This window comes from Maylandia zebra, linkage group LG22, assembly GCF_041146795.1.
Source record: "Maylandia zebra isolate NMK-2024a linkage group LG22, Mzebra_GT3a, whole genome shotgun sequence".
NCBI lineage: Eukaryota > Metazoa > Chordata > Actinopteri > Cichliformes > Cichlidae > Maylandia > Maylandia zebra.
Genome location: NC_135187.1, coordinates 36,140,178 through 36,152,294, shown reverse-complemented (window position 1 = coordinate 36,152,294; position 12,117 = coordinate 36,140,178). Strand labels below are relative to the sequence as shown.

Here is a 12,117-nt window from a genome sequence, read left to right as displayed (position 1 = left end):
GAACCACTGGCTGATGACGGTCTTGGAGACAGTGACATCCTCAATGCTGATTTGCTGATGCAGCTGGTCGCTGAGGTTATGTACTTCACCAGGTCCACGGTGTCTGTGTCTGTGTATGTAGGAGCTTCTCTAAACATATCCCAGTCTGCACATTCAAAGCAATCTTGCAGAACTGGTATGGCCCCCTCTGGCCATGTTCTCACCCCTCTGTTTGTTGATGGGTCTGTAGACTGGGGTGAGAAGTATGGAGATGTGGTCTGATTGTCCAATGTAGCGGAGGGGTGAAGCCTTGTATGCATGCTGGATGTTTGGGTAAACAAGGTCTAACATGTTGTCCCCTCTTGTTGCAAAGTCAATGTTCTGATGAAATTTGGGTAGAACTGATTTAAGTGTAGCATTGTTTAAATCCCCGGCGACGATGAAGAAGCTGTCAGGGTGGGCTGTTCGCAGATCACTGATAATCTTGTAGAGTTCACTGAGTGTTCCACTAGCTTTAGCATTAGTGCTAGCACTGGGTGGGATGTAAACAGCAACGATGATCACCACAGTAAACTCTCTTGGGATATAAAACAGCCTGCATCTGACTGCTAAGACCTCCACGAGTTCTGAACAGTGCACAGACACAATTGGGAAACATAACTGTAATTTTACAGTTACGTTTCCATTTTGGCATACTCATCTAAAATCAGAAAAAAAAACATTAAATCAAAACAGCAAAGTTATTTGCAGCCATTTACCTTTTACCCTTTTTTATAACCATTTCAAACTATTTACAGAACAATCAGCTGTTCTGCATTAAATAACATGGCACACAAATTATTTGTGCCACTCCAAAAAATAATTTCTGTCCACTATAAAGGAGAACATCACAGCCTGATACCTGCAGGTCTGACAGCAGCAGGTGTATCACTGCTGTTTCTACCTGGAGACAGTGTTTACACTGTAATCTGCCTTTGGTGGCTTTTTGGTAACATCTGTAACATTCAGCAGTCGCCTCATTGTTCTGACACACAACACAAAACTATCCAAAACACCACTAACTAACTACACAAGACAACACATTAACTACACACTCCAAACACGCTAAATGTCACAAATCTCCCACATCTCAAAACTCTCTCTCTCTCTCTCTCTCTCTCTCTCTCCTAAAACTTCCCCGTCTTCCTGAACAACCCAATGTCATGTTGCCATATCATTCTTTGCATTTTTCCACCAACACAGACGGGCTGTTTTTTTATTTTTTGGTGATAAGCAGAGAGTGCTCGCTGCGCTGTCCTTAGACAGTAAACGTGACGAAACTATTGAGGAAAAACAGGCATATATATTGTTTATCATGACTCTGGTTTTACGTGGCCTATCAACACAAATTAAAAAATGGTATATATCTGTCATGGTTGGCTGTGTGGCAGGCGGGCAAGCAGGAGTGGTGGATCCAAAATGCAGGACTCAGACACAGAAGTTCAACTTAAAGCGCAGCTTTAATGCTGGAAAACCTCTTACTAACTAAACTCACCAAAAGACAAACAAAAACGCTGGTGGACTAAAACACTGAAGCAGAAATACTGAACTGGAACTAGAGCTGGAGCTGGAAACAAAACACTGGTAACACGGAGGCAAAACACACACAGCTTGTTGAGGGTACGACGCAACACTGACTCAGAGAAACACAGGGACTAAATACACTGGGAAGTAACGAGGAGAATGAGACACAGAAGGAGAGCACAGCTGGGGGAAATTAGAACTGACGAGACAAGCAAAGCAGGACACATTCACATAAGACACGGACCTACAAAGTAAAACAGGAAGGATCACACAGAGACGCGAACTTGACACAGTGGAGACAGCAACTAAGAAACACAGAGACATAAACCATAAGGCAGAGGACTCTAAGAACCGAGAGACACAGAGGGGAAATCAACATGCAGACACAGACTTACACAGAACAGAGGGGACACAGAGAAACATGAAGGGCAAGGGATCGAAACTAGAAACCATAGAAACTCACACCAAGTACAATAATACAAAAATCACAATGAACTAAAACGCTGGGTCAGGAGACCCAGGACCCTGACAATATCACCTTGTTGCTTTGTCATCTTAAAGTGGTCATGTGATTGGCTTAGCACGACTACTTTATTCTTCTTCAGTCAAACAGCAGCACTCATGCGACTGTTTTGCCCCTGAGCTTCAGGTGTTGTGCCAAAAAGTGATCGTCGGGCAGAAAGTGAATGCCGCCCACGGGAGCGCGCAGCTGCTTAAAGCTGCAGCACCCGGATTACTTACAGCTACTTCCTGCAGCTGATATAAGATGCTGTAAGCTGAACACAGCTTCAACCGTCTGTTTGTTGAAAAATAGTAACGCGACCACATTTTCTTGTTAGTAACGGTAACAGCATTGTAACGATAGAAATAGTAATTAGTTAGATTACTTGTTACAAAGTAACGCTGTTACTTTTAATGCCGTTATTCCCATCACTGCTGATGGCAGTTTTAAGAATGCAGCTATGCACAGCTTCAATAAAATAAAAAGGCACATTCTGACTTGTCCATCATGTAGAAATCACCTTTGCATAATTTTAAAGTTACATATTATTATAAATTCCACATGGTCTCACAAAATTTGCAGATGTCTTAACTTCAGTTTTGGTAACATACTCTGAACTGCATAAAAATGGGAAAATACATTTAGTACAAAGCACATCAGTGGCGTTCAGTAAGACAGTTTTACAGACGAGCAGAGATGGGAGGAGAAGGCTCAACATCATTAAGAGGCAACAATAGTTTCAGTGCAGTAGAGACGATGCACTGCAGCTGAATAACAGCAAAGCGTTTATTGTGAGGATGCCAGTTTCTGCAGTTTCCCATAAACTTTGTGTGCTTTATTCCCTACATTCAGGTTGAGGGGTCAGATAATGATGATGGTGTTTTTAATTGGACAGTCCCAAGAAAAGATATAGGAAAATATTACAAAATAGATATGAGTTGTTAATAACTTCTTAAGTACACAGACTACAACGTAGTCTGTGGAGGCAGCAAGCGCTGTTTGTATAGTCCTCATTAAGACTGGGTTGAATGCTAATGACTAATAATAATCTCCTACCTGTTTTGGTGATAAGTGGGCCAGAATAAAGCAGGGAGACCACCAGAGAACTGCAAAACAACTTCAGTGATCAAAAAATAAAGCATGAAAAGCACAGACAGTGGCTGCAGTGACACTTTTCACTGTGTTTAACACTCGCTGTCTTTGCTCTTCTTCGCAGCTCACAGACCAATAACAACACGAGCGACAGAGGCCCACACACCAGTCGTAGCACATACTTCATCTGACAGCAGAGCTCACTGCAGGCAGACGGACTGGCTCTGCAGTAGTGCAGACGTTGAACACGCTCGCTCTGTTCGAGCATAAATTCTGCAAGACTGTGATCACTGTGACTGTTAATTTATTTGGAAAGAGTAAATGTGAGGATTACTAATAGTGACAAAGCTCCGGGTCTCGTAAAGCAACAATGCACCACATATTTCCAGCAGAAATTCACATTCACATGTCTGTAGCTCAGGTCAAAATACTGACTTGCAGAACATATTTCAGGCAGAAATATATGGTTAAATCCCTGCATGTCAACTATCCTTGGACAGGATGCTAAGCCCAAGTTGCTCTATGAATATGCATAATCGGTAGATAGAAAGACGAAAGTGTTTGTGTGAATGAGGCATGTTGTATAAAGCGCCTTAAGGGCTTCGGGAGAGCAGAAAAGCTCTAAATAAGAATCAGTCCATGTGTCATTTACATAGATATGGTTGTTGAGTGCTTTCTGCCTGCCTATTTGTATTGCAGTAATTGCTGGATTTTGCAGGAAACAACACTTAATTAATATATAAATTGAGATTTTGCATTTTATAACAGAACATTAGCAGTGCGGTAAGTAATTGTTTCATGCTTTGATTTCCAAAACATAAGTAATCAATTATGACACAATGGATCACTTAGATCACTTTCTGTCTTCTGTCTTGCCTGTTCGATGAGCAAAATCTCTATTCTGTGTGCTGCAAGCAAATATCAGTATTTTATAGAAAGGCTAAACATTATGATACCATATATCATATCACCCATTAGAGCACTTCGCTCTCGCTCTGCAGGCCTACTTGTTGTTCCTAGAGTATTTAAAAGTAGAATGGGAGGGAGAGCCTTCAGTTTTCAGGCCCCTCTTCTGTGGAACCAGCTTCCAGTTTGGATTCAGGAGAGAGACACTATCTCTACTTTTAAGATTAGGCTTCAAACTTTCCTTTTTGCTAAAGCATATAGTTAGGGCTGGACCAGGTGACCCTGAATCCTCCCTTAGTTATGCTGCAATAGACGTAGGCTGCCAGGGATTCCCATGATGCACTGGGTGTTTCTTCTTCACTCACCTTTTTCACTTACAGTGTTTTTTAGACCACTCTGCCTGTAATTATTAGTTGTTATTAATATCTGGCTCTCTTCTACAGCATGTCCTTGTTCTGTTTTGCTCCACTCACCCCAATCACAGCAGATGGCCCCGCCCCTCTCTGAGCCTGGTTCTGCTGGAGGTTTCTTCCTGTTAAAAGGGAGTTTTTCCTTCCCACTGTCACCAAAGTGCTTGCTCATAGGGGGTCATATGATTGTTGGGTTTTCTTTGTTTTCTTTGTATTATTGTAGGGGTTTTACTTTAAAATAATCGCCTTTAGGTAACTGTTGTTGTGATTTGGTGCTGTATAAATAAAATTGAATTGAACTGATTTGAATGGAATTGATTGGAACACCTGATGAGTGAGTAAGTACTTTTGGCAATGTAGTGAATGTGATCCGGACCAAACCTTTTCTATCTTCATCATCTTAGTAGCTTTCTTTATTTCCTGCTTTTAGTGATGTGTTTCCTGATTCACTACCATTCCTCTGTCTAATATTCTTTATGCAGCAGCTCCTCAAAGTACTGCATCAGTCTTTCAATTCAGTTCAATTCAGTTCAGTTTTATTTATACAGCCCCAAATCACAACAACAGCCGCCTCAAGGCGCTTTATATTGTAAGGTCGACCCTACAATACTACATACAGAGAAAAACCCAACAATCATATGACCCCCTATGAGCAAGCACTTTGGTGACAGTGGGAAGGAAAAACTCCCTTTTAACAGGAAGAAACCTCCGGCAGAACCAGGCTCAGGGAGGGGCGGGGCCATCTGCTGTGATTGGTTGGGGGGAGAGAAGGAAGACAGTCTTCATTTGTTAACACATTTCACCAATCTCCTTACTCACACTAACCTGTTGCACATCTTTTCACAGCTCAGTCTTGCCGTCTTTCTCTCTGCTAATTGATACAAATGCTTTTCTTCTTCTTTATTGTCCAGCCTCAGATATAACTCGCTTTGAGCCTTTTGCTTTGCCAGCTCTCTCTTTGTGTTATGCATAGTTTCCCATAAAGTTTGCTGGTGTTTTCTTCGTCTCCCTGGCTATCAAATGTGTTCATTACTAAACTCTTTGAATATTTTCCAGTGGATACACCAAACACCTTCTTGGCAGTCTCCCACACTACTGCAGCTGTATTTTCACAGTCACCTGGTAATTCGTCTCTACCACACAGAACCTGTCTCAACTCCAGCTTTCACCATTTCATCGTTGCTCTGCCTTCACTTGCTTCCACATTTTGATTTCCAGAGTCATTCTACAATCTACAATCCTTTCTACATTTTATAATCTCCTGTCCTTTTCAGATTGCACCTTCTGCATTAGATATGGTCTACCTTCTTCTACTCTTATACCTCACTCTATGTTGCTTCTTCTTGAAGTAGGCTACATGGTCACCATGGCCGTTTCTGTCCTTTTGGCAAAATCCACCATCTGTCCTTCTGCATGCCTCTCCTTAATACATATATACTTGTCACCTCTGTTCACTCGACCTACATGTCCACTGAAGTCACCTCCAGTTACCAGCCTCTCCGCCCTGGAGACACTCTCCATCCTGACATCCAACTCGTGCACACCGATAGTCTGATCTTGTCTGACATCCACCTTCACGCCCTGTGGCTTCCATTGTCTCATCTTCTGAGACTGAAATTGTGTGGAGCATCACTAAAGTAAAACATTGCCCATATGCACACCCACTTTTGCGTATCCTGTTTGGGTATCCAGCATTGTGTTATACTTAACAGATGGTATGATAAGCCTCAGAATTATTCAGCATTCATCTTTTTATCTCTACTTGTGTTAAATTTTGATTCTATTGACAAGAGTAAGATAATGCTTGCACTATTATTTCATCATATTACTACTAAACAGATCAATCATACATTTTATGATTATGCACTAATCCAGTATAAAAGGTTTTACTCTTAGTCTTTCAGAAACACTTTTATTCTGATGATGCTGTTGGTAAAGTCAGGCTCTGGATATTCATTCTCTTTAGCAGAATGAATATCCAATGAATCCAATGAATGAATATCTTTCACTGGTAGAAAACTTATTTGGATTCATTGTATAATTTTGATTATTGATTAAATTTGATCATCTATCATGAATTCTACTTTCATGAAATTTTACCTGCCACATTTAAGATCATTTAAATGATGAACCTTTGACTATACTATATTTTTAGCTGATATGTTTGACTGACTCTGTCTTATCTCATTTCAGGCCACAACGCAGTATGATAACATCTGTTCACGCTTCCATATCTTCAGTGGGTAAATTGCGAAAGCCAGTCGCTACTATGCAATGTGTGTAAGCGACCAGTGGTGGTGCTGTGGCCCGAGGCGGGATGCTGCTGACAGTCGGTCAGCATGACTCTGCTGGACTTGTGGCTGTCACGCTCCATCCCCATGTGCCTGCTCCTTCAGAGCCTTGTCCTAATGGCCTTGTGCTTTCCCTCGGCCAGCATGTGTCCAAAGGGCTGCATATGCCAACGCGATTCCCACCTCCATGGCTTCAATGTTACCTGCAGTCAGTCCCGCCTCAAAGAGATTCCTCCCAGTCTACCAGTTGACACTGTCTTGCTGAGGCTGGACCACAACCAGATCGGCAGCGTTCCCGATCTCGCCTTCCATGGACTTAGGTTTTTGAGGGAGCTAAACCTTTCTTACAATGCAGTGGAGACTTTAGGGGAAGGTGCATTCACTGGCATAGAGGCAACTTTACAGGTGCTGGACCTTTCCCACAATCGCATCACTAGCGTACACAAGGATGCCTTTGCTCGACTGAAGGCCCGGATTATTGTGAACGATAACCCCTGGCATTGTGACTGCGCCCTTCAGCAGGCTATTGGAGGAATGGCCCATAACCATGAGGCTGCTGCCCGGGTTCTCTGCAGAAGCTCGGAGCTCCACGACCAGGAGGGACAGCCGTTCTTGGCGGTTGACATAGATCTCTGTAACTTGGCAAAAAGGACCACAGATTATGCTATGCTCGTAACCATGTTCGGTTGGTTTGCTATGGTCATTTCATATGTGGTGTATTATGTACGTCAGAACCAGGAGGACGCGCGACGCCATCTGGAGTACCTCAAGTCTCTCCCCAGTAAGCCGAAAAAAGCAGACGAGACTGATGACATAAGCACTGTTGTCTGACAGCAGTGGCCCCGTGACTGTGTTCCGCAGAAACCTGGTGAACACCAAAATGTTTTACATTTTTAGCATTTACTATACCAAACTTTTATGTAATATGAGCATCAAAATGTATTTGACTGTCTGTCTTTGATAGGGTTTGCTCATGACTACGATGACAGGAGGAAGGCCGCACCAACATTTTGGTTTTTACAGTACAAAGAAAGTCTTGAAAAATTAGAATCTCAGGTTTAAATATTTAAATGGTAATGACTTTTGTAGAGGCAGTGGAACATCTGAAAAAAGCAAAATTATTTGTAAAACATGACACACTGTTTTTCCCATTTGTCTGTTTCATTTGCCGTCTATCTGTTGATTGATCTATCTGTCTAGATTGCTGACAATCTTAAATTTTAGGTTTTTGTAGCTACAATACAACAAGGTCTTTTCAAATGTAGGTTTATAATTGGGATATAGCATTAAATGTAGCCAATAATGTGGCTTTTTAATTTTATTTACAAGTTTATTATGAAAAGCTTACTAACCATTTTTAAAAGTACCCCCTTTGTGTAGCAAAAGTAATTGCACAAATAATACGTTTTTATGACATAAAAGTATCTTGTTATAACAAGCTATTTTATTATGGTTTTAGCGACGTGCTGCCATGATAAACTGCACAGGTCAGGCATTGAGGCTTTACATTAAAAGCCTGTAAAGTCATATGTGGTACCATAACAACATAGCTAAAAACAAAAGCTAAAAACAAATAGCTAATAAAAACAAGGCGTTTAAAAGCCAGAAAGTGCTATTAAAATACACCATATTGCTAAAATTACTGGTTCGCTTTCACAAGCACATGAACTTGAGTGACATCCCATTTTTAATCCATAGAGTTTAATGTGATGTCGGCCCAAATGTTGCAGCTATAACAGCTTCAGCTCTTCTGGGAAGGCTTTCCACGAGGTTTAGGAGTGTGTTTATGGGAACTTTTGAAAGATTTTTCAAAAAGTGCAGAGCCCAGCTCCTGAAAAACAATAGCACACCATAGTCCCCCTTCCACTAAACTTTACACTTGGCACAATGCAGTCAGACAAGCACCGTTCTCCTGGCAACCAGTTCAGTTCAGTTTCCTTATATTGCACCAAACCACAATAACAGTTGCCGCAATGCGCTTTATATTGTAAGGTAAAGACCCTACAATAATAAAACCCACCAAACACTGACTTGTCCAACATATAGTCAGACACCATGCTTAATACCACTAAATCTGATGTTTTGCATTTGCAGTGTGCTTGTTGATTTAGGCATTATCTGGTTGCAGATAATAATGGGAAGGTCCATTGGTTTGTTTGGTAAGCTATCATAGAAACGTCAAAGTCCAAAGTAAGATCATTTGGAATATGAATATGATCCATTTCTGCAAATATGTCCAAAGTCTGGAATTTACTTTTTTTTCCAAATGTGTTTGCGTTGGATCGAATGTGTTCGTGTCAGTCTATACTATCACTGCAGCAATTAGATATTCCATGGTGTTTCTGTGTATTGCAACATTAAAAACTTCACTTCTTTTATCAAACATTTTAAATCACTAAACTAAACTAAGTCACTTCAGCTTAAAATGCACAAACTAAGCTCCTGTAGCTATCTGTGGTATGTCCGTGTGTGTGTGTGTGCGTGTGCGTGTTTTCACAAATTGCAAATTTATTGATTAAAGAGTAAAACCGCTGAAAACTTCAAATATGTAAATAATCAATCTATAATGATGTCAGTGTTTCATTTAAATATTTTGAATATTTAAAGTGGAATAATCTGCTTCATCAAGGTCTGATTAGATTTGAGTGATCAAACATCCCAGCAAATGTCATTGGGTTCTTACACTGTTAAATCACGACTGACATTTTTCTTAGCTTGAAACCTTTTAAGTGGTTGTTTGAAGTAAAGGCATTTTCAGGGGCTTTGAAAGCTGCAGAGTGTGGTTGTATCCAGACATTAATTGAACTTCCCAAAGTTGAAACTTGACCATCACATCCACATCACGCTATGCTTGGCAGAAACATATGTATGTTTGAATGTCTTCCTACAGAGGCTGTCTGAAAATGTGAAATGTGTGAAATTTAAATGTGTCCTGACATCATATTGCAACTTTCAAAGAGCTTTCTTGTTTTTTATACAATCTGGAGGACACAATCAGTGGGCTCTAAGTCTTGTTAAGAACAGGATTCATAATAATCTCTCTCAGTTTTGGAGTTGTTCATTATGAATTTATACACATATTTCTGATTTTAAACAAATGTTTCAAGACGTTTGATTCATATTTTAGCATATTAATGGTTAGAAGTAGATCTTAAAATATCAACATATTACTTCCAGCATGGTTGGCTGGAAGTAATAACATCCAGTGTAGTATTTGGTTTTGAATATGAACTCTTGCCTTCAGTGCTACCACAGCAGGAAACGTAATGTGCTTGGTAATGCAGTTTAAATGAAAACCCTTAATGTTGAGGGGTAGGATATGATGAGTAACACCAACATATGAGGGACTTTGGTCATGGACCCTGGAGAAGTTTCTTTTATTCATGGAAGTACTCAATCGTGAGACAAAGTCTGAGTCATAGAGTCAGAAGTCAGCCACATTAACAGCTTAGGATTTCTTCCAGTACATCCTGATGGAACAATCCCCTCATTTTATCCTGTAAGGAACTCAGAAGGAATTTGTACCAAACTAAGATCTCTACACAAAAACAGACATGGAAGATCTACGTTTGCTTGCATTCAGCTTCAGTATAGAAAGCAGCTGGGTTAGCAGAAGGTTATCTGACTAGTGTAGTAACTGACTCCACTCTTCACTCCTATCCCAAGCCCTCTATAAATCATTATTTCTGTTTTTTATTACTCTAATCATGAACATAAACTCTGGCTTTGGCCTTTCTAGAGGATACAGGCCTTCAAGTTTTTACATTTTCCAGATTATAATCATGCCAAAGGTGCCATGAAGAGATCAGACAAGACTTCCAGGTTTCCCTCCAGAATATTTGTAATAGTATGTTGATCACATGATGACAACTCAAAAACATGCTACAACTACAGGTTGCTTTATTGTACTGTGCATTTGTTCCTTCAGTTTGTGGCATCTTTCTTTGTTTATTGCTATTGCTGTTGTCAATCAGAGTAAATCTTTGTATGTCTGTACTGTGCAAAGGGAGCACAATACTAAATGTCAGTTGCAGCTGACTCTAATTGTTGGTAGTGTTACTTTCCTTCAGTCTCAGAATTATCTCTTCATTGCATTCCTTTGTAACAGGCCACACTGTTCTGATGATTCTGTTTTTGTTTTATAACTTTGTTCTAATTGAAACACATTAGCATTGAAGATTAATGGAAACCCGATGGAAAACCAGTACTGATAAAAAAGATACATATGGAAAAGTACAAGAAATTATATTCTCTCCACAAAACAATAATTTTAAGTTGTCCTGCAAACAAGTGATGTATTTTCTCTGAATCTGAATGTTCAATTCATGTTGTACAGTAGCGGTTATAAAATTGACTAAGGGAATACGTCGTGAGAATATGTAGCTATTGAGTGCTAGGATCACATGTAAATAGCAATGTGGATGTTTTGTGAAATACCTGGATGTTTTGTGAAATACCTGAAAACCCTTTAATTTGTTGGTCTTGTCTTCAAAAGACAATATCCTACTCCACAAGATGGGATCAGGATCAGTCTGTGAAATACATGTACAATGTCATGAAGCAAAGTGTAGCCAAGGATTTGAGAGTTTTTCTAAGTGCCTGAATATTTCTCTTACAGTTCTTTTCTTTTTATGTCTTCTTTTTCCATCTCTTTGCTTGGACTTTCAGAGTTTAGGATTATTACTGTTTAGTGGATTTGTGCTAGCTAGAAAAAGCAGAATCAACCATACGATATATGAACTATAGTATACCATATTGCAGATCTTGCACAACAAGAGCAGTGTGTAATAGACTAACACACCATGTTAGCATTGACTTTCATAGTTGTGGCATGAAATACAGAAAATAAAATAAAGAAGGTATGTAATGGTTCATGGTATTTTATTTTCGCAGCATTTGCTAGTGAGTGATGGATTACCTTTGGCTAAACAGATAACTCTTGTCTGTTAAGCCAACATTTCAAAGTTAGTAGGGTAGTAAACTATAGGTGTACAATAATGATTATCATTATGTCAAAGAGACAGTTTTTCTCAAATGGTAATCTGCAGCAAATATATAACATTCTAAGAAAGATTTGGAGAGAATTTAGCTTGTTTCAGTGAAAATAGCAGACCGTTCTCACTCTTGAGGCGTAATATACTGACGGTTTGTCACGTCCCAAGGTGTTCCATAGGAACGCGAAAGATGACTTTCAGCGTTCCTATGCTACGCGCCGGGTTATGGATGAAATCCAGTAGAACGACGGTACCCTAGCCCTAACCTCCTATTGTCATGAACCGCAGTTCATGCACACAAGCAGGATCCAAAAGCAGACTCAATACGCTTAATGTGAGCGTGCAGATTTTATTGTTTTAACAAAAGGTGACCCGGAACA

The 12,117-nt window shown here is 40.1% G+C and overlaps 1 protein-coding gene across 2 annotated transcripts in view; it reads left to right on the top strand.

The window, feature by feature from the left end:
• lrrc3b (leucine rich repeat containing 3B) overlaps positions 1-11,593 on the top strand; it is a 36,701-nt gene extending 25,108 nt beyond the window's left edge. Inside the window, exons 2-3 of one of the 2 annotated variants that reach the window (XM_004561002.4) lie at positions 5,509-5,574; positions 6,646-11,593. In XM_004561002.4, the coding sequence (XP_004561059.1) occupies positions 6,792-7,574 (783 nt within the window). In that variant the 5' untranslated portion in view covers positions 5,509-5,574; positions 6,646-6,791 and the 3' untranslated portion in view covers positions 7,575-11,593. The remainder of the gene's footprint in view (positions 1-5,508; positions 5,575-6,645) is intronic. The other variant, XM_004561003.4, reaches the window with a different exon arrangement.
• Positions 11,594-12,117: the final 524 nt, after the last annotated feature.